General features: G+C 44.0%; 1 protein-coding gene across 1 annotated transcript in view; it reads left to right on the forward strand.

Annotated features, from left to right (window-relative positions):
- Positions 1-25366, forward strand: part of LOC124620229 — a 41285-nt gene extending 15919 nt beyond the window's left edge. The window contains exons 2-3 of the mRNA XM_047146897.1: positions 18766-18909; positions 24833-25366. Of these exons, the coding sequence (XP_047002853.1) occupies positions 18766-18909; positions 24833-25366 (678 nt within the window). The remainder of the gene's footprint in view (positions 1-18765; positions 18910-24832) is intronic.
- The last annotated feature ends 1097 nt before the right edge of the window (positions 25367-26463 follow it).

Here is a 26463-nt window from a genome sequence, read left to right on the forward strand (position 1 = left end):
TTATAATGAATACATAATGTGATAATAAATGTACACTGTGCGTGCCGCTGCTATCAAGGGAGCTATATTGTGTGATAGACCTCTATCATCCATCCATGAAGAAGGTTCCCGTTCTTACCTCAAGGGCGTGCTGTTGAAGATATAACGGCTAGGAACTTTCGCCCTCTAGAAATTTCTAGAACATTCCAGAACATTCGAGAGTATTCGAGGACATTTCAAAACATTCGACTGTGTTCGAGAGCATTCCACAACATTCCAGAAAGTTTCACAGTAATCCAGGAAGTTCTGGAAGGTTCGAGAACAGTCTGGAACATTCTGGGAGATCCCAGAATTTTCGGAAACATCCTAGATCACTAGGGAACATTCCAGATCACTCTCGGTGTTATGAAATGTTCTCGAACATTGTGTACTATTCAAAGCATTTTGGTATGATCTGGAATTCGCTATTGGTGGGGCTACCCTTTGGTGGGGGATATATAAAGTAAGATCCGTCGTGTGTTCGAACATCAGTTTCTTATCAGAAACGAAGGAAGGAACCGAAAAAGCACTGCAGTGAGTGAATGAAAACAAACAGTGGAGCGTGAGTGTCAAAGTGTTACAGTGACTGAATATAAATTGACAATATAGTGTGAAAATTGTGTACTAAGTTCATTTGTTAATAAAAAGTTGAACTGATATATAATTTAGACAATGCCCAAAGAGGAGGAGATCTTGTCATTCTGAAACAAACCGGCGAAAACAGAAAGAACAGCGAAGAAAAGAATCAGACGAAGAAAGCGAAGCATGTCTAAGTTCCCAACAAACAACAATGAGCATCGTGAGAAGCAGAGAAACCGAAGAACAACGAAATGAACAGATTGAAGAATCAAGAACTGCGACGCCGTCTTATGATACAAGATACTAACTCAAGTCAGCCATGAAAATATCACCCTACAAGTAAAGAGCACAACCTAATAAATGAAGCATTCCGCTACGACCCGACGAAAGAATATAAAAATTCCAAATACGTCGTAATCCAAAAAATAGATAATATTTTCCAGTGTTGCGACGCCAAAAAAATTCAGTAGAGAAACACCAGGATTCTGTTACATGAATGGAAATATCCGGTTACCACCACTGGGAGCACTTCCGCAGGAATTTTTACACTACATGACCGGGGAAACTCCAGAAACAAAACACTGCTTTCAAATGACATCTTTCGGTGTCACTTCAGTCAGCACCAACAGAGACGAAATCCATTACCTTTTTTTCCATCCAAGGAGAAATCTATCACAGCATGGGATCATTACTGCCACTACCCACCGAAAACCATAAATTTATACAAGTATATTTCATCGGAAATGAAGAAACAGAAATTGATCAACGATCCACACATATAAGTGAATTCAGACGAGAAGTAGGCCAAGATGTACATAGTATCTTACACAAATACTGTCAACTGATTCACATATTGAAAACGCGACTAGAGCCAATGATTTCTGATGATTATAAAATTATAATGCGAGCCGACAAAAGACGCCTGGGGAACACGGACGTCCATTTAATGCATCCCACGTAGACGAAGTTGCCATCGTAATTGCGGATAGTGAAAATACAAGCCATGACACAATCGTACAACGAAGAAGAAAAGGACTGTAACACAAGGCAGAGACACTAGGTTTGCACGATGCCCTCCAACATCCGTTAATGTTTTCACACGTAGAGGACGGATATCATTTTAACGTGAAAGAATTCCAACCTGACACAGTGGTAGAAAAGTCACGTCCAAGGAGTTCTAAGTCTACCGCTTAATGATCAGAGACAATCAAACATTCAAACACATTCTCAACACTCGCCGTTTATTCCAACAATTGCTGATAGATAAGTGTGAAAATATAGAAGCGTAACGGTTGCTTTTCATTACACTGAGTAAGAAGAAACTACGCACGGAAGAATTGCACCCACTTTTGAGACGCAGTCCTAAACGACGGAAACATCGACGACATTGGAACAATGTAACCTTGCATTCATCATACATAGGGAACCTGATATGCATGCACTAATACAAACGAGATGCCACTACCTACATAAGAAACTAGGAACGATCCCCCCTCTTCAGAACATTCACATGCGACTCGTCGTGGCCAGAAATCAGAGAACAACCAAGGAACGGACAAGCTCCCATATAACGACACGACATAGCAGCCCGAGTTTTCCGACAAAACCAAATCAGGTTTATTGAAGTCATCACAGAATACCACATCTTTGGAACCGTTAGTTGCTGGATGTACACAATCGAATGGCAAAAACGAGGACGCCTCACTCATATAATCTCATACGGCCATACCACATAATTCATCCCACGGATATCGACAAAATCACCCAATCTGAATTTCCCAATCGACAAGAGCATCCGAAATGTACGCCATAGTAATGAAAAACATGATTCATCATGCGGGCCATTAAACTCCAATTAGCCATGTATGAGTGATGGAAAATGTTCAAAAAAATACCCAAAACCCTACTTGGGCGGTACATAAACCGGAGTTGATGACTACCCTAAGAACAGAAGGCGATCATCCAAAACTGGTGGCTTCACACCAAAAATATGTCTACGACGCAGCGACGAAAAGATAATCAATGAGTAGTACTATACAACACACTACTTTCGAAAAGTTCCAAGGACACAGAAAAGTAGAATACTGCAATTCCGTGAAATCCGTCATATATGTCTCTAAGTATGCGAACAAAGTCAGTGACATTACAGTATTTCAAACAGCGAAAGCCAGCGAACAACAAAAAAGAAACGACGAGATCGTCAGGTACCAAATGGGAAGACACATCAACAGGAAGGAAGCAGTGTGGTGAATTTTCGGTTTTCTCATACGCGGACGCGAATCAACTGTGCAACACCCAGCAGTACGTTTGGATAATGAGCAGAGAGTTTAGTTCACAAAAGACACTCCCATGTATTGCGAATACATAGAAAGAAGGTTCCTTTATTGTATGATTATATGATAGCGGAGCAAACACTGGTAGCAGTTACTTCTGTAAAATATCTGGGAGTATGCGTGCGGAACGATTTGAAGTGGAATGATCATATAAAATTAATTGTTGGTAAGGCGGGTACCAGGTTGAGATTCATTGGGAGAGTGCTTAGAAAATGTAGTCCATCAACAAAGGAGGTGGCTTACAAAACACTCGTTCGACCTATACTTGAGTATTGCTCATCAGTGTGGGATCCGTACCAGATCGGTCTGACGTAGGAGATAGAGAAGATCCAAAGAAGAGCGGCGCGTTTCGTCACAGGGTTATTTGGTAACCGTGATAGCGTTACGGAGATGTTTAATAAACTCAAGTGGCAGACTCTGCAAGAGAGGCGCTCTGCATCGCGGTGTAGCTTGCTCGCCAGGTTTCGAGAGGGTGCGTTTCTGGATGAGATAGCGAATATATTGCTTCCCCCTACTTATACCTCCCGAGGAGATCACGAATGTAAAATTAGAGAGATTAGAGCGCGCACGGAGGCTTTCAGACAGTCGTTCTTCCCGCGAACCATACGCGACTGGAACAGGAAAGGGAGGTAATGACAGTGGCACGTAAAGTGCCCTCCGCCACACACCGTTGGGTGGCTTGCGGAGTATCGATGTAGATGTAGATGTAGAATTGCAAGCGAAGTACCACAGAAAACAACATTAACAGCTTTTTACCAATTGTGCCAAACGGTTCCATTTGCGAAACTATATGTCGACGTCCCTGCCTATTATACGTAGAAGACAACAAGAAAAATCTTTCAGTGACGCAGACAAGGATTTTCAGATCATCCAGGAATCGCAAAACTGGTGCACAAAGGCGAGCATACACCATGCATCCGAGCAAGGCCGAATGTTTCTATCTCCGGATGTTGCTGCACAAAATTCGTGGACCAACAAGTTTCACAGATCTCAAGACTGTTGACGGTTACCTAAGTCAGACGTACAGAGAAGCTAGGACTATTGGAAAACGACAACCACCGAGAATTAACACTACAAGAAGCGACACTCGCAGTCTCAGCTGAGCAAATTAGAGACTTATTCGCCATAATTCTAACATGTAACCCATCCAATCCAAAACAGCTGTGGGACTCCTTCAAAGAGTGTATAAATGATGACATATTGTACCAAATCCGACAAGCTCATCCTGACCTGACTATCGAATCCAACGATGACGTCTTCAGTGCAACACTCATTCGCCTAGAAGATAGATGTTTAATAAACACGCAACTTGGGATGCAAGCACCAAGAAAAGATGCTACCAGCGCGCTAAATTTCGAAATTACAAAGGAAGTAAGCTACAACATCAACGAACTACTTCAATACATTTCTCACAACAAACTGCTCGTCAATGAATGACAGTCAAAAGGAAATTTACAACGTTATCATGGGCAGGATCGACAACAACACTGGCGGAATTATTTACTTGGACGCACCAAACGACACCGGGAAAACGTTTCTAATAAATCTGTTTCTGGCGGAAATACACGCTAAACAACACATTGAACTTGTACTGGCATCATACTGCTTTGCAGCAGCACTTATGGAACGAGGACGAACTGCTCCTCACACCCAACAACTACCGTTGAATATAGCCGAAGAACAGTTCGCGGTATGTAAAATCTCAAGAGCATCTGGAAGGGGTGAACTTGTAAACCTAGCTAAAGTTATCTTCTGGAACGAATGCACAGTCTCACATAGAAAATCACTCGAAGCAGTTTACAGAAAATTACAAGACTCGCGAGGAAACTCTCTCCTCACAGTCTCTCAAGAGATATTCGACAAGCACTTCCATCTCCGAGTCAACACCAGCATACGAGATCAATGCAACACATGTTGCTCAATAACTTTTACAGACAGGCGAAAGCACATTTCCTATTGACCAGACGACAAGCCTCATTATACTCAACAATGATTTCCACAACATAGCTACTGCTGAAAACGAACTCATGGACCAAATTTATCCAAACATTATTCACAACCATACCAATCCGGACTGGCTATTTGAAAGGGCAATTTTGGCAACTAAAAATAATATTGTCGACGATATCAACTTGAATACTGAAGAGAAAATTCCCGGTGTCGGGAGAGTAATCAAATCGACCGACACGATGGTGAACGTTGAAGAAAGTGTGAACTTCCCTACAGAGTTTCTAAACTCTCTGCATGTACCAGGAACGGCATTACACTGCCTTCGGCTTAAAATTGGATTTCGACCATACTATTCAGAAATCTCAGCTTACCTTAGCTACGTACTTAATGGAACAAGGATGATCATCAAACAGCTATGGAACAACACCATAGAAGGCGAAATTATGACTGGAAAATACGATGGATACACTGAACTGCCATTGCAATTTGAAAGACTGCATTTTTCAATCAAAGTAGCCTACGGTTTTACAGTTAACAAAGCGGAAGGTCAAACTTTAAAATATTGCGGCCCCATCCCAAAGGCACCTACTTCTCTCACGATCAACTGTACGTAGTTTTGTCTCCAGTAGGAAATTCGCAAAATTTCTACATTTATACTCCGGCACTTTTAACGCTGCAGCGCGTCAGCAATCGTGAATAATTTAATGATTATAAAGAATCCGCCTCGATTGCAAATAGGAACCGGATGTTGACCTAGGTTTCGGCGCGGATAACCATGCATTCTTCGGAACACACTAAAACTACAAAGTACCTAAAGCGGCATGGTCCAACATTAATACAGAACGCCCAAAGGGACAAAAGACTCGCATAAAATGTAAAATTAACGGTACGTGAGTACCATGTCAATAGCTGTACTTAGTTCAAACGTCAGAAGCGTGCTTCCTCACCCCAGCCAAAGTTAGGTGGGCCGCGGGCTCTCAGGTAAACTGAGGTGGCGCCGGCAGATAGGCTGTGAGAATGTCGGAAAGGAACGCGCGTGCGCAAATTGAGAAATCGTCTTCTTCCATGTGATTGGCACAAAATGTGTTACGAAAGCGATCCGATGACCGGGTCAAAGGCGCGGGAAGTTAATGCATGTGTATATACACTCCTGGAAATGGAAAAAAGAACACATTGACACCGGTGTGTCAGACCCACCATACTTGCTCCGGGCACTGCGAGAGGGCTGTACAAGCAATGATCACACGCACGGCACAGCGGACACACCAGGAACCGCGGTGTTGGCCGTCGAATGGCGCTAGCTGCGCAGCATTTGTGCACCGCCGCCGTCAGTGTCAGCCAGTTTGCCGTGGCATACGGAGCTCCATCGCAGTCTTTAACACTGGTAGCATGCCGCGACAACGTGGACGTGAACCGTATGTGCAGTTGACGGACTTTGAGCGAGGGCGTATAGTGGGCATGCGGGAGGCCGGGTGGACGTACCGCCGAATTGCTCAACACGTGGGGCGTGAGGTCTCCACAGTACATCGATGTTGTCGCCAGTGGTCGGCGGAAGGTGCACGTGCCCGTCGACCTGGGACCGGACCGCAGCGACGCACGGATGCACGCCAAGACCGTAGGATCCTACGCAGTGCCGTAGGGGACCGCACCACCACTTCCCAGCAAATTAGGGACACTGTTGCTCCTGGGGTATCGGCGAGGACCATTCGCAACCGTCTCCATGAAGCTGGGCTACGGTCCCGCACACCGTTAGGCCGTCTTCCGCTCACGCCCCAACATCGTGCAGCCCGCCTCCAGTGGTGTCGCGACAGGCGTGAATGGAGGGACGAATGGAGACGTGTCGTCTTCAGCGATGAGAGTCGCTTCTGCCTTAATGCCAATGATGGTCGTATGCGTGTTTGGCGCCGTGCAGGTGAGCGCCACAATCAGGACTGCATACGACCGAGGCACACAGGGCCAACACCCGGCATCATGGTGTGGGGAGCGATCTCCTACACTGGCCGTACACCACTGGTGATCGTCGAGGGGACACTGAATAGTGCACGGTACATCCAAACCGTCATCGAACGCATCGTTCTACCATTCCTAGACCGGCAAGGGAACTTGCTGTTCCAACAGGACAATGCACGTCCGCATGTATCCCGTGCCACCCAACGTGCTCTAGAAGGTGTAAGTCAACTACCCTGGCCAGCAAGATCTCCGGATCTGTCCCCCATTGAGCATGTTTGGGACTGGATGAAGCGTCGTCTCACGCGGTCTGCACGTCCAGTACGAACGCTGGTCCAACTGAGGCGCCAGGTGGAAATGGCATGGCAAGCCGTTCCACAGGACTACATGCAGCATCTCTACGATCGTCTCCGTGGGAGAATAGCAGCCTGCATTGCTGCGAAAGGTGGATATACACTGTACTAGTGCCGACATTGTGCATGCTCTGTTGCCTGTGTCTATGTGCCTGTGGTTCTGTCAGTGTGATCATGTGATGTATCTGACCCCAGGAATGTGTCAATAAAGTTTCCCCTTCCTGGGACAATGAATTCACGGTGTTCTTATTTCAATTTCCAGGAGTGTATAATGTCCTAGCTCGAGGACGATTTTATAGAAGTATAGAACGTGGATAAGCTGAAACTATGTAAGTGGGATAGCAAATTACACGGATGGTCAAAACTCATGCACGCAGGACATACAAAATACCATCAGCTAAAAGCAGGCTAAAAATATGGGGGGATGAATAACCCATTATTCAATTACTTGGGATCGTGATAGTATTTGATGACTACTCTTGGATAATGGTGTAAAGTTAATATATTGAATTCTAAGCGCTATTGACCAGAAAAGGGTCAAATTAGTATGACAGGCTTAATGCAATTGCGTGAAAGGACACAGAATGTCGCCTTCATCGCCCTTAATATCTAATGACCGACAGAGGTCATTTTGAATAATGCTATCGGATATGTACCAAAATAGTGTAAAAAGAACCTAAAGCTAAACTAGTTTCTTAAAATAAGGTACTTGAGGCACTGAACCATTAAGCTTAATCAAGTGAGGTCTGTGAACGCATATAGCGTGGAACAGACAAACTATCTTTATGTTCTAATAGCTGTTGACGTGAAAGGTCAAATAATGTAACGGGCTTAAGATACATGGGTGAAACGAAGTACAACGTCGCTTTCATCGCCCTTATTATCTATTGACCGACAGAGGTCAAAGTAATTAGTGCTATCAGGTGTTACCAAAATGATATGCAAAGTTATGTGTATATGCTTGAAGAGACGTACGACGTCACTTCAACATTTTTAAAAAAGGTTAAGGATTTATTTCCTAATTTAAGGCCAGATCTCGGAATGAATATGACTAAAAACATCCTTGCATCACAATATTCAACTTGGATAATTATAAATAAGTGAGAATGGCTATTTGGACCATATTAGAAATATTGAAGCTTGTAAGAAGTGAGAATACTGTGAACAAGAATCACTCATTATAAGGCGTTAAATGAAAGAAAAAAGCATGTCTATTGTGTTAGTGTGCCCACGTTCGTAAGGGCAGCCATCATAACTAAAATTAAGGGAACCTAGAGCGTGACTGAACGAATTGACCATCCGTGACACCAGGCGACCGCATGAATGCATTGACTATCTTCTATGTCGAATGGTAGAACGTGAAGCATTGAGCAAGGGGATAAAACCTTCGAAACACATTTTATGCCAATCACATGAAGAAGACGATTTCTCAATTTGCGCATGCGCGTTGCTTTCTGTCATTCTCACAGCCTAGCTGCCGGCCTCACCTCAGTTTACCTGAGAGCCCGCGGCCCACAGAACGTTGGCTGGGGTGAGGAAGCACGCTTCTGACTTTCGAGCTAAGTACAGCTATTGACGTGGTACTCACATACCGTTTACTTTACATTTTATGCGAGTCTTTTGTCCCTTTGGGCGTTCTGTATTAATGTTGGACCATGCCTCGTTAGGCAGTTTGTAGTTTAGTATGTTCCGAAGAAGGCATAGTTATCTGTGCCGAAACCTAGGTCAACATCCGGTTTCTATTTATAATCGAGGCGGAATCTTTATAATCATTAATTTTTACTCCGGATAACAAAATTAGAAATGTTGTTTGTAAACGAGTATTGTTAATAGATGTAATATGTTTTCAATATTTTTTACCTCTCATGTTTCAAGTTTATCCTGTTACTCCAACTACCATAAAATCTCATGTCAACCCCCTGACCGGAGCCGGTACCCCAGCTAGTATTACATAACAATGACAGCCGAAATCGTCTCGCTCTGGTTTCTCGCACAAAAGAATTCAAGGACAGGTTAATGCCAGGTGATCAGTAGCTGTAATGTCTAAGCTTATTTAAGCATACGCTATGTACTGTACTGTATTTAAACGAACCCATACACAGAATCCATTCTCTTTACGCACGTACACAGTATAACAAGACAAAATTACTCAGAGAAGAGCACAGCACCTTACTGTAGGTAGCTCTGCCAGGCTGATGGTGTGATGACTCACAAACACTAGCTGTTTGTGACTGTTTGCCATGTTTCACATTCATCAATGTACAGCCTAAAAACGGCTCAAATGAAGTGAGCCCCCAGCCTTAATGGTGGAAAATCAGAATTTTTAGAAAAAGTTTTGGCGTGAGGGAAGCAGTGTAATATTCTTCGCAGTATCACGCCGTGTGAGATGCTCCCTTCGTGTACAGACGCAAAAATGTACTTCTCCTGGCACAGGGTGTGGGGAGGAGGTTAAGACAGGCTTGGCACTGGTCTGTCTGTGTATCGCAGAAGCATGGCAGCCAGACGGCAAATATGCTCCCTTCGTGTACAGACGCAAAAATGTACTTCTCCTGGCACAGGGTGTGGGGAGGAGGTTAAGACAGGCTTGGCACTGGTCTGTCTGTGTATCGCAGAAGCATGGCAGCCAGACGGCAAATATGCTCCCTTCGTGTGCAGACACAAAAATGTACTTCTCCTGGCACAGGGTGTGGGGAGGAGGTTAAGACAGGCTTGGCACTGGTCTGTCTGTGTATCGCAGAAGCATGGCAGCCAGACGACAAATATGGGGAGAGCGCTACGGCAAGGAGCATGGGGCTGGGCCTGATGTTGGGCTCGCTGCCTCTGCTGCAGATGGGGGTCTGGGTGCCGGCGTGGGTCTACCATGACTGCGTAAAATGCCTGCGATGATTGTTGAACATGGTACTTGAGGCTACAAATACACATTGATAAAAAAATAAACTCAACGCCCCCCACAGCGCAAATATTAAGCAACAAGACTGTAATTTGCTTAAAAATTACAGGCATACATGAGCCGTGTGCGGCTCGCGTTCTTGTCGTTCATAACTTGACGTCGTGAAATAGCGGTAGTGGCGTCTCGATTGCTTCTTGTGTTAATGGTGTCATTGAGTTTCTACACTCCTGGAAATTGAAATAAGAACACCGTGAATTCATTGTCCCAGGAAGGGGAAACTTTATTGACACATTCCTGGGGTCAGATACATCACATGATCACTCTGACAGAACCACAGGCACATAGACACAGGCAACAGAGCATGCACAATGTCGGCACTAGTACAGTGTATATCCACCTTTCGCAGCAATGCAGGCTGCTATTCTCCCATGGAGACGATCGTAGAGATGCTGGATGTAGTCCTGTGGAACGGCTTGCCATGCCATTTCCACCTGGCGCCTCAGTTGGACCAGCGTTCGTGCTGGACGTGCAGACCGCGTGAGACGACGCTTCATCCAGTCCCAAACATGCTCAATGGGGGACAGATCCGGAGATCTTGCTGGCCAGGGTAGTTGACTTACACCTTCTAGAGCACGTTGGGTGGCACGGGATACATGCGGACGTGCATTGTCCTGTTGGAACAGCAAGTTCCCTTGCCGGTCTAGGAATGGTAGAACGATGGGTTCGATGACGGTTTGGATGTACCGTGCACTATTCAGTGTCCCCTCGACGATCACCAGTGGTGTACGGCCAGTGTAGGAGATCGCTCCCCACACCATGATGCCGGGTGTTGGCCCTGTGTGCCTCGGTCGTATGCAGTCCTGATTGTGGCGCTCACCTGCATGGCGCCAAACACGCATACGACCATCATCGGCACCAAGGCAGAAGCGACTCTCATCGCTGAAGACGACACGTCTCCATTCGTCCCTCCATTCACGCCTGTCGCGACACCACTGGAGGCGGGCTGCACGATGTTGGGGCGTGAGCGGCAGACGGCCTAACGGTGTGCGGGACCGTAGCCCAGCTTCATGGAGACGGTTGCGAATGGTCCTCGACGATACCCCAGGAGCAACAGTGTCCCTAATTTGCTGGGAAGTGGCGGTGCGGTCCCCTACGGCACTGCGTAGGATCCTACGGTCTTGGCGTGCATCCGTGCGTCGCTGCGGTCCGGTCCCAGGTCGACGGGCACGTGCACCTTCCGCCGACCACTGGCGACAACATCGATGTACTGTGGAGACCTCACACCCCACGTGTTGAGCAATTCGGCGGTACGTCCACACGGCCTCCCGTATTCCCACTATACGCCCTCGCTCAAAGTCCGTCAACTGCACGTACGGTTCACGTCCACGCTGTCACGGCATGCTACCAGTGTTAAAGACTGCGATGGAGCTCCGTATGCCACGGCAAACTGGCTGACACTGACGGCGGCGGTGCACAAATGCTGCGCAGCTAGCGCCATTCGACGGCCAACACCGCGGTTCCTGGTGTGTCCGCTGTGCCGTGCGTGTGATCATTGCTTGTACAGCCCTCTCGCAGTGTCCGGAGCAAGTATGGTGGGTCTGACACACCGGTGTCAATGTGTTCTTTTTTCCATTTCCAGGAGTGTAGTATTGTTTGTCCGAGAGTGCTAGCAGCAGCGGTTATCGATAGCCAGGACTGTGGTACTGTCTTTGGTGCTACGTCTGGTATTCCGCGTCGTCGTGTGTGTCAGGCAGTTCGGCTCCGGACGGAGCAACGAGGAGGTCTGCAGTAGAGTCCTGCATGACCGAGTACGCGAGCACGAAATACGAGATGGGGCGATCGCACCCTAACTGGATAGGCTGCCCGCACTAGTTCTAGTGACCGAACATAGAAGCCGTGACCGAATACGTAGCATGGAACTTCAAACACATTACACGTGTCATTATCCGTGTGAGACTGCAGCCAGTACGGGCTTCTCATTTGTGGTGTGTCTCTCTCTGTAGTCAAGCAGCGCTAGGGAGCCAGTGCAGTAAGACCTAAGATTGAAACCATTGTTTACACATTGAAGGAATGGGAAGGTCTAAAAAGCCAAGTATGGAGTACATTTCTGTTGGTTGTACACGAAAACAGTGCGACTACTGGGTTCGTATCGTGCATAAACGGCTCCACATTATTGTGTTTCCAGTCGAGGAACCCTCGTTTAAAGGAACACAGTTGCAGGAAACCTCGGTCACAAAGATACAGCTCCCTCAGGAATACCAGCACTAATAAAAAATAGTATTACAGCAAAATGTGTTGCAATCTGTGCTAAAGATATGACACCTTTTAATGCTGTTTCCGGTAAAGGTTTCAGAGAATTAGGCCAAGAATTACTACATCTAGGAGCGCATTATGGAGAAGTTAACGTGGCAGATATCATGCCACATCCCTCTACTATAAGCAGACATGTCAAAGAACAATCTGATGCAATGCGAAGCAGCATAATGCCTTTTGTTATTGCGGAAGTTATTAATAAAACAAGTGCTGCGACAGTTGATATGTGGACTGATTCGCGTAATCAGGTGCACTGTATGACACTTATAACACATTACTTTAACACAGATTGGTCTCCTGTGAACAATGTTTTATTTACAACAAAATTCCCTGACGTTAAGAAGACGGGAGTAAATATTATGAAAGCAATTGAAGAGAGAATGGCTGATTGGGACATTTCGCCGCTCATGTTGCACAGTGTTGTTTTTGTCTCCGACCAGGTTGCTAATGTAATACAGGCTTTGGAAAATCAAGAAAGGATTCCTTGTGCTGGTCACTGTATAAACACAGCACTTAGCCATACGTTCGATGAAGATAACTTCTTGTTAAATCATGCCCGAACATCGCATCAACAATATATACTGCAAAATGCATTGTAAGGTTCATTAAGAAAAATGGCCTCTGCTCGTCTTTGAAATAATCGTTGAAACAAAAGGTCTGCAGATGCTGGACCAGCTTGTACACTGTGCTGGAATCCTTACACACTCAGTATAACGAAGTTGCTGCTTTGCTGACGGAAAAGCACTCCGCTTACAGATTGCTAGAATATGATAGTGAGCTTGGAGGAAAAATTGCGCATTTTCTGAGACCATTTAAAGAGGCCACAGATGAATTAGAAGGCGAAAAAGAACCGACAATCCAGTTAGTTCTTCTTCGGTTTCACAAACTGCAACAAATTTGCGGTGTCAATGACACTGACTGGCAGGTGAGTAATTACTGCAGTTAAAAGCACTGTTTCATTATGACACGCGATAAATTTATAATTAACTAGCGTAATTGACGTGTAGTAACAGATACGTATTTCTTAAGAGGAGGTACAAAGGATTAAATATCGACCCTTGACTTTGTTTGTGAGAAGACTGTGATCACTTCCAGACATAAAATTGCTGCATCTCCTATCCGAGATTGTGTTGAAATATCTTATTACTTTACAAGTGCTTTATGAATTTAGCTGTGTCACGTACTCGTTCTTGGAGACGTTACTTTTGTATTAAAAGAGAGAGAGAGACAGAGATAAATACAGTGTCTGTGTGTGTGTGTGTGTGTGTGTGTGTGTGTGTGTGAGAGAGAGAGAGAGAGAGAGAGAGAGACAGAAAGAGAGAGAGAGAGAGACGGTGGACTAGCACAGTGCAGTGCAGCGAGCCGGGGCGAGGCGAGGTGAGACGTCAGCGGTGACCGGCCATGCTCGGTTATCCGCGTGCCCGGGATCCGGACATCAGACATGGGTCGAGTACGTGACCGAGCCGAGTCGTGTGGGGCCGGACACGAGCGGCTCGGTCCCCCCGTCAACAGGCGAGCCGTGACCGGTCAAACATTGAGCGTTGGAGCACTCTAGTCTGCTGGCGGCGTGCAGGCACTGTCGGACCGAGGGGCTGTAGCCGACGACCGAACCCACGACGTTTGAAGTTGAGTGAACCGTGTCCAGTATTGAAACCTCCACTGTTTGAGATGTCGCTGTTGTTTGCGTGTTGCTGAACCCAGGATCAGTGAGGCCAGCTGCAACAAGTGGAGCCTGTCAAGTTGGTGGAAGCTATTAGCCGCCTTCTACTTCCTTATTTTGGTTTGGATTTAGTATTATTCTTATTACTGAGGTGCAACCAGCGGTATTTTCTGCTGCTGCCCTGGAGGTTAGCGTACTTTTCCGGCAGCATACCTTTCCTCGTCGATTTGATGCTGTCGGACACGGCGTGTAGTACGACAGCCTCTTCAATTGTACTGTGCATATGTTTTTGGGAGGCCGACCTTGGTCCCAGTTTCCTTTGGCCTTGGGGGTGTTTCTTAAGACGTGGTGCTGTCCGTCTCTTCGCCCTTGCCTAAAAATATTGCATCGTTGTACCGGTAATCGGACGTTAGGCGGATTTGTTAGTCGGTCGGTCGGCACTGAAGCTACCACTAGTGTGAGTTGCTATCCTGTTACGTGAGTGCAGCTCTTGGCTGCTTGTTCCACCGCTTACACAGCTTAGTCACCTTCCCCAGGTCGATCCAGGGAGCACCGTCTGGGGATCACTCAATCTTATTTGGAGAAGTTGTCATAATTGTTTAAAATTTACCCTTATGTTTTAACATGTTATTGCCTTTCCCACTTGTAATTCCGGCCTTCAGCCGTTAATTGTTTGTGAACACTGCTTGTGGCCTTAAGCCGACAAATTTTTTCAATTTTCTCTTAATAAGGCCTGCAGCCGTCACTATAGCCTGTTACACTTCGTTAAGGTTGTTTTTAAAGGTTTTAGTATTTCAACATGCAACTGCCTTCCTTATTTGTAATGCAGGCCTTCTGCCCTTCTGTATTCTGACGTTGCTTGTGGCCTTCAGCCCACGAATAATTTTTAACCTCCTTAATCAGGCCTTCAGCTGTTGATTGCGTGTAACATTGTTTGTGGCCTTCAGCCGACCAATAATTTGCAATTTTTTCTTAATAAGGCCTTCAGTCGTTACTATAGCTTGTTACCGTTTTGATTCTCAAGAAGAAAATATCTTAGTATTTGTTAATGTGTAACTGCCTTCCTCACCTGTAATTCAGGCCTTCAGCCATTCTGTATTCTGAAATTGCTGCTGACCTTCAGCCCTTAAATGTTTGTAACATTGCTTGTGGCTTTCAGCCGACAAATAGTTTCAACTGAGTCTTGATGAGGCCTTCAGCCGTCATTATAACTTGTTACAGTTATTAAGATTGTTAAAAGGGTTTTTGGTATTTTTAACGTGTAACTGTCGACCTTATAGGTAATTCAGGCCTTCAACCGTTGTGTATTTTTGAAATGCTTGTGGCCTTCAGCCGACGTATAATTATGAACCTTCTTAATCAGGTCTTCAGTCGTTGATTGTGTGTAACATTGCTTGTGGCCTTCAGCCGGCAATAACTTACAATTCTTCTAGTAAGGCCTTCAGCCGCCAACGTAGTAAAATATTTTAAAAATTATTGTTGAGAGTTTTGTTTTTTAAAAATAAAGCGTATGTGTTTTCTGTGCAACGAACGGTAACTGATTAGGCCACGTCCACACATTTCCTGCGTTTCCTAAGTCCCAAGTCTTAACACACATACCCTTAGAAGGTGCAACATTTTACATTTCAACAAAACGTTGCAAAATGTTTTATATAAATAGACTATGCAATACACAAATGTCAAACAAGCCATCTGACAGGGATTTTTTGTAATTTTACACTTGGACACTGTCACCGACATCTGCATGCAATCAATAACATGACTTTAATGTTTTACTGCTACTTACATGTTTGGTGGGGTCCAGAAACATCCCTAAATAATAGGCCATGCAACATATAAGCTATTTTACTTGGAGTTTTTCAAAGTTCCAATTATTTTACACTGGGTATGTCCATAACGTAATAGGGATGGATTTATGAAACATTTCAGGGACGTAGCCATGTTTCATAATGACTTCGTAATCACACCGTCTTGGCTGTCATCTTGTGTCATAAGTTACACTAATTAAGAAAAATCTATCTTGGGGAAACACACCTGGCAACCATCTTTTCAGGGATGTAGACATGTTTCATAATGACTTCGTAATTCCACCGTCTTGGATGTTATCTTGTGTCATAAGTTACACTAATTAAGAAAAATCTATCTTGGGGAAACACCTGGTAACCATCTTGGGTCATAAATTAGATCCTATATGAATACCCGAGGCGCCCAAGTTGTGAAATAAATTATAGCGATAAGGATAATAAACTACAGTGGTAAGGAAAAAGGCATTGGAAAATATATAGCGAATATAAGTGATCCTAATTCCATAAAGAATGTAATAAATTATAGTGATACTGGTGCTGCATTTCTGGCAACCATGCAGGCTGCACCGGTTCCCCTAAGCCAATGGAAGAACGCCCACCATTTTATACGTAAGACAATTGCGCTAGAAACGAGGGAGAGGAGGAAAGGGAGGGGCTGGGAGGATCTTGCACAAATTCAGCACTCGCTACTACTGACTCTGCTCCGATACTGTGGATATACGAGGTGCGACAATAAAGTAATGATACTTATTTTCTTTGCAAGATGTGACAACCCTGCAGGCTTTCGTAGGGAGAATGTCTTTGACCTTGATCTACAAGCTGCTTCTAGTCCAAGTGGCACATCGATGCAACAGCTCAGTCGTGAGTAGTGCTGTGATATATTAACATGTGTTTGTGCCTCTCTTCATGGAAACGGAACCACATAATATTGCGTAATGGCATGCAATTTCCTTTTGCGTTAAATTGAGTGAAAACGCGACGACAACTTACAGTAAGCTTCAGAAGGCTTTTGGAGAGGAAGTTATGTCAAGAGCTCAAGTTTTCCTTTGGCATAAAATGTTTAGTGAAGGCAGAACGAATGTTGAAGATGGAGACCGCAGTGGACGACCATCAACCTCACAGACGGATGTCAACTTTTCCAGGGCGTGAACTTGTACAATCTTATCGAAGATTATACGTGAAAATGATTGCAGAAGAACTGAACATCAATCGAGAAACGGTTTGTCTAATAACAACTGAAGATCTTGGAATGAAAAAGATTGCCGGCCGGTGTGGCCGAGAGGTTCTAGGCGCTTCAGTCTGGAACCGCGCGACCGCTACGGTCGCAGCTTCGAATCCTGCCTAGGGCATGGATGTGTGTGATGTCCTTAGGTCAGTTAGGTTTAAGTAGTTCTAAGATCTACGGGACTGATGACTTCATATGTTAAGTCCCATAGTGCTCAGAGCCATTTGAACCATTTTTTTTTTAAGATTTGTGCAAAAATGGTCCCCAAAACCCTCACACCACAACAGCGAGAAACACGGAAAAATGTGGCTGCCGATCTATTACACCAAACGGAAATCAATCCAGAATTGTTGAGCCGTGTTATCTCTGCTTGCCGGTCGTTGTGGCCGAGCGGTTCTAGGCGCTTCAATCCGGAACCGCGCTGCTGCTACGGTCGCAGGTTCGAATCCTGCCTCGGGCATGGATGTGTGTGATGTCCTTAGGTTAGTTAGGTTTAAACAGTTCTAAGTTCTAGGGGACTGATGACCATAGATGTTGTCCCATAGTGCTCAGAGCCATCTCTGCTTGATGAAAGCTGGTTTTTTTCAGTACGATCCAGAGACAAAACGCCAAATTTCGCAATGGTGTTCAAAGGGATGACCCAGACCAAAAAAAGCTCGCATGTCAAAGTCAATAGTGAAATGCATGCTTGTGTGCTTCTTTGATTCCAAGGGAATTGTTCATAAAGAGTGGGTGCCTCCTGGACAAAAAGTTAACCAATATTATTTCAAAGAAATTTTAGAAAGACATCGTAAAAGAGTTCTTCATGTCTGTGCCAACATTGCTGATAATTGGATTCTGCATCACGATAAAGTGCCATCCCTATACTGCTCTGTCAGTACAGCAATTTTTAACCTCAAAACAAATTTCGGTACTACCACAGCCAACTTATTTACTAGATATCGCTCCGTGCCACTTTTTTTTTGTTTCCAGTAGTCAAAACGATAGTCAAGGGACATTTTCAAACACGTCCAAAAAGCTGTGAGGAGGATCTCTGAGGCTATTACAGAAGATGAGTTCCAGAAATGTTACCATCAATGGGAGAAGCGCTGGAAAAAGTGTGTGCAATGAGAAGGGAACTACTTTGAAGGAGACAACGCTAAACTTGACTAAAACAGTAAGCAACATTTTTTTTTTCACATCAGTCTCATTACTTTATTGTCGCACCTCGTATATTGATCAAATTACTAGGAGTTTTTGAGTAATCGGCAGTCGAAATTCTTTTGTTCTGCCCGGTTAATACATTGGGTTAGCGTGATTTTTCTGAAATGAGACTTGACAACAGACTTTGGTGTTTCCTGATAGGGTTCATAAATTACACATTCTCCCGTGAACTTCCGCTCGCATAAGGCGTTCTGTGAAATAAATACGCTTTTAAATGTTAAATACAGTTCCCAAATTTTCGTCCAAATAAATTGTATAAAATTTCTGTTTCTGTCTCTGAAAATTCTGATGCAAAATTCACTTTCTTACTGATATCAGATAATTGATAAATGCGGACCGATAATTCACTTTAAAACCAGGTTATATGGTGTCCAGTGGTTTAAGAAGACATCAAAGAATACGAGTCACTGTCACGCCAATACCTGCCAAGTCATCTCCAGTCTCACAGAAGGCACACAAGTATCTATTTTTTTCCCCTTGTGTTTGCAGGCCGTGTTCTTCATGCTAGAGCGTACTAGGCTTGAGGAGTTAATGTCCATCTTGGTGGATTCGACGAAACGGTTTCCAGAAGACGGCAGTGGCATCCGAAGGAAGTACCACCGGAGGGCAGCAATGCTCTCTCTCGCCTGGCAGGTCAGTTCTCTTCCTTAATCGCAGTTACCAAAACCAATTGGCGCTCTAAAGTGATGTAACTCTGAGAGCTAGTATTTTCTGGACCAAGCTGTGTCGCTACCCGGGGTATAACGAATCGCGATCTTTTTACTGAAAGATTTACCGCCTGGATACAGGAAAAATGTTTTATTTCTTTTGCAAGTTTCACACCACGGTGCATTTCCTTTTACTATTACAGACTTCGCAGAAATTGTATTCAACCATTTCAACAGAGTAATTTCTTGAATCTGAATCTAAATATAAAGGTAACATGCGCATTACTATTGTAGTTCCACTATTGCTTCAGAATAAGCAGAATTCATGTGACACTTAGCGATAATTGATACTGATTGTCTTTACCTCGGTAATTACTTATTTATTACTATTACACATACATCCAGAAACTAAAGCAGATGACAACTATTTATTTATACTAAATAAATACAGTTGTATAATTATACTTTTAACCATTTTGCCATGTAATTCTCTGATTGCTGAGGTAGCATTACTAAGAAAGCAGATTAAATATGTACATACCGTCTTAACTACTTCCTAATTACTGTCTTACTCCTTCTATTAATTACTTCTTTTTTCTTATATCTTGGATTACACTCCTGTACATGAATCACGAAAAATAATAATTATCGACCGCTGCATATTCTTCCCTTATTATCTACGAAATACAGTTACCGAATATTCAGAAGGATTCAGAAATGAAGAAGAGACAGTAATGAATTAATAAAGCACAACAATACTTTAAGAGAATATATGAATAAATAACATTCTGGACAGAAATGTTCTAAACCTGGCGACGAGTTCCTGTGCAGAAAGTGTGCCACAGGGAAATCTTTCACATTACATTTGAATACTTAGGATTAATCGCACTTTTTTTCTATTCGGTGCTGGATAGCTGTTGAAAATGGTACCTACAGATTAGTAGGTAAACTTTTCACATCCCTCCGTGAAAAGTTTAAAGATGAAATGTTTTTAAGTCATCTGTCTCCTGACTGGCTTGAAGTGGCCCAACACGAATTCCACTTCTCTGCACTCTACATCTTCAGTTACTTGCTGGATGTATTCTAATCTCTGTATTCCCCTACTGTTCATCGCCTCCATACCCATTCCTTCTATACCACAGAGGTTATTGCCTGATACCTCAACACTGTTCTATCATACTACCCTTCTTGTTGTCAGATTCTACGGAGAACCTCCTCCGTCCTTATCTCATCAGTCCACCTGATATTCAGCATTCTTCTGTAGCACCACATCTCAAACGCTTTGATTGTCTTCCGTTCCGGTTCTCCTACTGTCCATGATTCAGCACTATACAATTCTGTGCTCCAAACGTACATTTTCAGAAATATCTTTTCGCATTAAGGCGTACGTTTGACACCGGTAGACTTCTCTTGACCAGAAACGCCTGCTTTCTCTGTGCTGATCTGCTGTTTAGCTCGTCGCTGCTTCGTTTGTCATGGCTTTTGGTGCCGAAGACCCACTCGTGTACCGTTGATGACTGCACGACACAATGCTTTACGCCTTGCCTTGCCCTTCGGCACTGACATTGGACTGTTGGTGACTCGAAGCCGGGTCGAACGAGTCTCGTTTCAAATTGTATCGAGCGGATGGACGTGTACGGGTGTGAAGACAACCTAATGAATCCAAGGACACTGCATCTCAGCAGGGGCTGTTCAAGTTGGTGGAGGCTATGTAATGGTGTGGAGCGTGTGCAGTTGGAGTGATATGGGATCCCTGATACGCCTAGGTACGACTCTGACAGGTGATACGTACATAAGCATCCTGTCTGATCACGTGCATACACTCATGTCCATTGTGCATTCCGACGGAGTTGAGCAGTTCCAGCAGGACAAAGCGGAGCCCTACACGTCTAGAATTGCTAGAGAGTGGCTCCAGGAACACTCTTCTAAGCTTAAACACTTCCGCTGGCCGCCAAACACTCGAGACATGAACATTTTTAGCATATCTGGGATGCTTTGCAACGTGCTGTTCAGCAGAGATCTCTACCCCTCTCTTACTCTTACGGATTTATGGACAGCCCTGCAGGATTCATGGTGTCAGTTCCCTCCAACACTACGTGAGACATTAGTCGAGTCCATGCCACATCGTGCTGCAGCACTACTGCGTGCTCGCCGGGACCCTACAATAACTTAGGCAGATGTACCAATTTCATTGGCTCTTTAGTGTATTTGTAAAGATGGCAGGTTTAGAGTTCCGAGACAGATGAACGACGGCCCACGTGAAGTTTTGTAACTGACACGACAGATCTGCCTGAACGACTCTTTCTGCACTAGAAATACATTTTTGATGTGTGCACAGAGGTGCCACAAAATATAATACCATAGGAAGTAGATAAAATAAACGACAATCGTATTTCAGTGTCAGAGGCACTGGAGATCATTTTTATATTGAAGACACCGGCTTTCAGGTCCTGCACAAGTTCTTGAACTTGGTACATCCAAGAAATCTTCGTCTACCCTCAGTCCTAAGAATTTAAAGTGGTCGGATTCATTGACTATTCGACCACTCTCGGACAGTAAAATTTCACTTCAACTGGAGTTCTGTGTCAGAAACTGTTCGCATTGCGTTTTGTTGACTTTAAGTATTAATCTGTTCTCTGAATGCCGCATGCTGATGTTACGAACTACCTCTTCAAATAGATCACATACATTACAGCTCACACAACAACAACACTAGCGTCGTTTTCCAAAGAATCTGTTTTCTATAGTGGCAGATAGGGTGGTTAATACATATTAGTAAAGCAACGGCTCCAGAACAGACCCTGTGGTTGACAATGCAGGACATCTTTCTGCTTCCTACTTACAAAGTATCAAGCTAACCACTGTTTAGCTTTTCCTTAATCCCATAATGCCACAACCTATTAATAGTAGAACCGTTGATATTTGGTCATACCTGGAACCACAGCTGGGTCAATAACGACCCAGATGTCTCTTCTTTTTATTATTCTATGTCTTTGCGTTATTATGGCCACTAATGAATATATTCTCTGCCGTGATGGACATTTTATTATAAAATCAACAAAAATAAAGTAGCTTTTCTCAAGTTATGAATTATCATTAACGAAACTTACACATTTTCTGGCTGCCTATACTGGCTAGCTTCACGTAATAAATGCAGATAATACGAGGCGTGTTTTTTTAAGTAAGTACGGTTTTGAAATTTAAAAAAAAGACGTGCTAAGATATCTCAATAATTTTATTTTTACATGAAAGCCTGTACCTTAATCTACGCACTGACGCCATTACAGTCTCATTCTCCCTTGTTTAGGTTGTGTACTGAGTGTTTAAGATGCCTCCGATAATCGTGAGTCCCGCCGACTGTGAAGTACGAGCTGTTACAAAATATTTTAGTGCTAAAGGCCTAAAAGCGATCGATATTCATCGTGATATCTGTGAAGTTTACGAAGAAAGCATTGTGAGTGATGGAATGGTAAGAAAGAGGGTGAGATCATTTTAAGATGGCCGCAGAAATGTGCTTGATGAATAACGGAGTGGGCGTCCTTCGGTCGTTAATGAAAGTTTGGTGCAGGAAGTGGACAATAAGGTGAGAGAAAACAGATGCTTTATAATTTACTCCTTGTGGGATGACTTTCCTAATGTTTCTCGTAGTGTTTTGTATGGCATTGTGACCGAGCACTTTAAGTACCGAAAATTGTGAGCCCGTTGGGTACCGAAAATGTTGACGGATGTGCTCAAAACCAAACGTTTAGACAGTGCATTGACTTTCCTTGAGCGGTACCACAGCGACGGTGATGATTTCTTAAGCCAAATTGTTACGGGCGATGAAACATTGGTGGCCTTCGTCGTACCAGAATCAAAGCAACAGCCCATGGAAGTTGAGCAAGGGCATCGTTTTGCTGCAAGACAATGCCCGTTCGCATGTGGCGAATCAGACCAAAGATCTCATCACATCTTTTCGATGGGAAACTCTAGATCATCCTCCGTACAGCCCCGTTCTTGCACCCAGTGACTACCATCTGTTCTTGCACTTGAAGAAACACGTGGGCGGTTAGCGTCTTCAAGACGATGACGAAGTCAAAACAGTGGTGATGCAGTGGTTAACAAGTCAGGCGTCAGACTTCTATGAGAAGCGTATTCAAAAACTGGTAAAACGTTATGGCAAGTGCCTCAATATTGACGGAAATTATGTAGAAATGTAGATTAAGGTACAGGCTTTCATGTAAAAATAAAACTATTGAGATATCTTAGCACGTCTCTTTTTTAATTTCAAAACGGTACTTACTATAAAAACACGCCTCGTAGTCTTTTGGTGTGCATTTATTGCACGCAGTTTTCTTACACATTTGACACTTCAAAAATGTTCCAGCGCAGTCAGGCTTTACAAGGAGACGCGTTTGCTTTTCTTGTCTCCCAACTATATCTTCGGGAGTGGTGCAGTTACTAGTCTTCCTGGTCGCAGTGTGTTTCTGAGGAAGATCCTCTCTCAGCTGCAATATGAAGTCCCTGCGTTTCACTAATTTGTCGTTTAGCGCAGACATTTATCCCAAGCAAATCCAGTAGGTTGTAACACGTGTGAGAAGTCCAACGTCTGGATGGTGCTTTGTCAGTATTTGCGAGTCATTTGGTCGACTACGTTCACACCATATTTAGGACAGTTATAAAATGTAGGCTAAATGTATCTGGCTTCTTTTTCAATCCAGCCTCAATTTTCACGTAAGGGTGCGTATTGCTGAGAATCGAGACATTCTTGCTGCTCTTTCCTTTATAAACAGTCAGCGTCGTATCATTCTTTTTCAACAACACTCTGTTATGAAATTCTTCTTTTTCCTTGTTGACTGAGATCGGCATTTCCCTGCAGGTTCGATTTATGGTGCTCCCAACACTAGTAGAATTTCATTCAAGGTTTCGGAGACAGCCAAGGAGGCGCAAAAATTGTCACCTGTGACGTTTCTTCCCCTATTCAAGTAAGGTTGCACCGACGAATGAACGTAGCTGTTGCAGTTGAAAATGTGTCTACGCAGCACTTAGTTAAAAGGTTATGAAAGAAACATATAAGCATGCATACCTTCTTCATCAGTATTTAGTAAATCATGGTGGTGTAACATCATCTTCCGATGAAGAATCTGAAATTACAGGAAGTGGCATTGTTCCTCACATGAAACCTGCAGCGGCTAACCATCAGAATAATGAGCTAAAAATCTCATTTGTGGTATTTACGATGTCCTCTTTCATTCTTAGATGTTCGGTCATAGTGAATCTGTAGGTTCCAAGTACTGTTTATGCAGCTATAATCCGCCATGGAATGTGACGATTCTTGTGTACACTTCCACACGTGTTTCATCCGGGTCTCCCTCACCTCCACTGCTGAAGAACTGCAACTTCATGAGAGTGAGTTTTGAGATCGTTGAACAAACACAAAAGCAAACATGAAGCGATACGAGATATAAGATTACTATATCGGCGGCAGCAGTGGGGTCAGAACTGACCCGCCAGTAGTTCTAAATGAATCTAGACTTTTCTCTTTTAAGATTCCCAGTAAAAAATAAACTTGCGTGTGATTTTCGATTAACTCGTTTGTTATTTTACCATTTATCATTTAATCCATATTCAGCAACTGTATCTGTATTTGCGAAATAATCAGCAACCATCTGCACAAAAATGTATGTATTTGCTTAACAGGTTTCTTCAGAAGCTTACAACTATCGCATTATTTGCGACCAGTTCCGATACCGATTAAGGAAATAAATATTTCTTTCGTGCAACTGGTTGCTAATGTATCCTATACAAAGTCATAGAGACTCAGAAGTCTAGGCGATAATACAAAATAGCGATTAAGAAAGAATTAAGTGACGTAACCGCGGTTCTAGTGCTTGTTAAAGTACAACATTGGTGTCTGCTGGGTGTTTCAGGCGGCGCCGGTTCTGTCATTACCGACGTGGATGATGATACCGATGCTGGAAAGACATTATGTGACGCACGGGAACATCACTGAGGTCTACCGGCGACCCATGTTTTACATGCTGACGCCTGGGAACGGGCTGGCGTCTCCCAATTACGAAATAATCTACGTCGTCCAGTGCGTCGCCTTTTTGATCGCAGTCGAGGGTAGTGTCCTGATGGACATATACTTTGTTAACATTATGATAAAGGTAACCTCCGAACTGGAACTCTTGAATGTAAATTTGGCTCGTATGCGACTATGTACGCCAGCACAAAGGCAAATCCAGTCAGTGGGAAACATCGCCGTTCCAGAATATTCTCATACACGGAGCGGGCACTCTAAAGCGAATTATTTCTTCAACAAGACTAAAACTCTAGCGGAAGAAGAGCTGCATGACAGTGCACTGATCGACGAAAATACAAGTGGTGCAAGTGAAGAGTTCTCTAAGCTCTATAAGAGCTTAGTGAAGAATGTTCGCCATCATCAGCGAATTATTGTGTAACTATCTGCTGCATTTGCTATAGTTTATACACTTCGGAAAAGTGATATGACGTATGTGAGATAATTAACTATAGCCAGCAGCTTATGTATTTTTTCTAGACACATGCCAGTATTCACGATGACAATATTATACAAGGTGATTTTTTTCCGCCGTCTACAAACTCTACGGATTGATCGATGAGTGCCGGTACGGTAGCTCAGCGTGTTCGGTCAGTGGGTTAGCTGCCCTCTGTAATAAAAAAAACTGAGTTAATGGATCAACGACGAACTTACACGGATGTCTTACGATGTCCGCCTCGAGCAGATATAACGAACAAAAGCGAACAAAATGAGATTTAAAAAAAATGAGAGGATAAGGAACAAAAAAGTCCTAATGAATTCTGTCCAGAAACACGTGGTGTCCATCCCAGAGACCATTTCTTCTATCATACTTTGTTACAGAGACTGCGATCTATTACACGGCGTACCATGCAGCCACACTTACAGTATACGTGGTTTCCTCCTAGAGGGTGGTACTGTTCCTCATATGTCATGTCCTAGCGCTCTCCCCTGCCACAGTAATTGGTAATATTGTGTCCGATTCACTTCTCTTGCCGACTCCCCTTGTGGTGGATGTGGTACAGCGTTGTACGCAATGGTTCCGTATTCGAATCGAGAGTTTGCCGACATGATGTTTACTTACGGAAAGGCAAATGGCAACTCTTGGCGGGCAGCAAGGTTGTATCAGAAGACCTGTTCCGCCGGCATAAATCACAGCATCATTGTTTCCAACAATGTTTCACCGTTTGTCTGAGACAGATTCGTTTCAGGAAGCAGGAAATCATGAAGGACGTACCCGAAATATTCCGACACCTGACTTGGAGGAAAGTATGATTAACACTGAGGAAGGCGACCGCCGTGTCAGTACCAGGCAGTTGGCCCGCCACTACAGGATAAGCCGGACGAGCGTGTGGAACATTCCCCGTGACAATTGTTACTACCCTTACCACTTACAGCTTGTGCAAGTCGGAATGTGTGGGACCAGTCTTCCTTCTACATAACCTAACAGGCCGGAACGATCGGCCTTTCTTTTGGGTGACTTTGCCTTCCCCGCTAGAA

This window comes from Schistocerca americana, chromosome 6, assembly GCF_021461395.2.
Source record: "Schistocerca americana isolate TAMUIC-IGC-003095 chromosome 6, iqSchAmer2.1, whole genome shotgun sequence".
Lineage (NCBI taxonomy): Eukaryota > Metazoa > Arthropoda > Insecta > Orthoptera > Acrididae > Schistocerca > Schistocerca americana.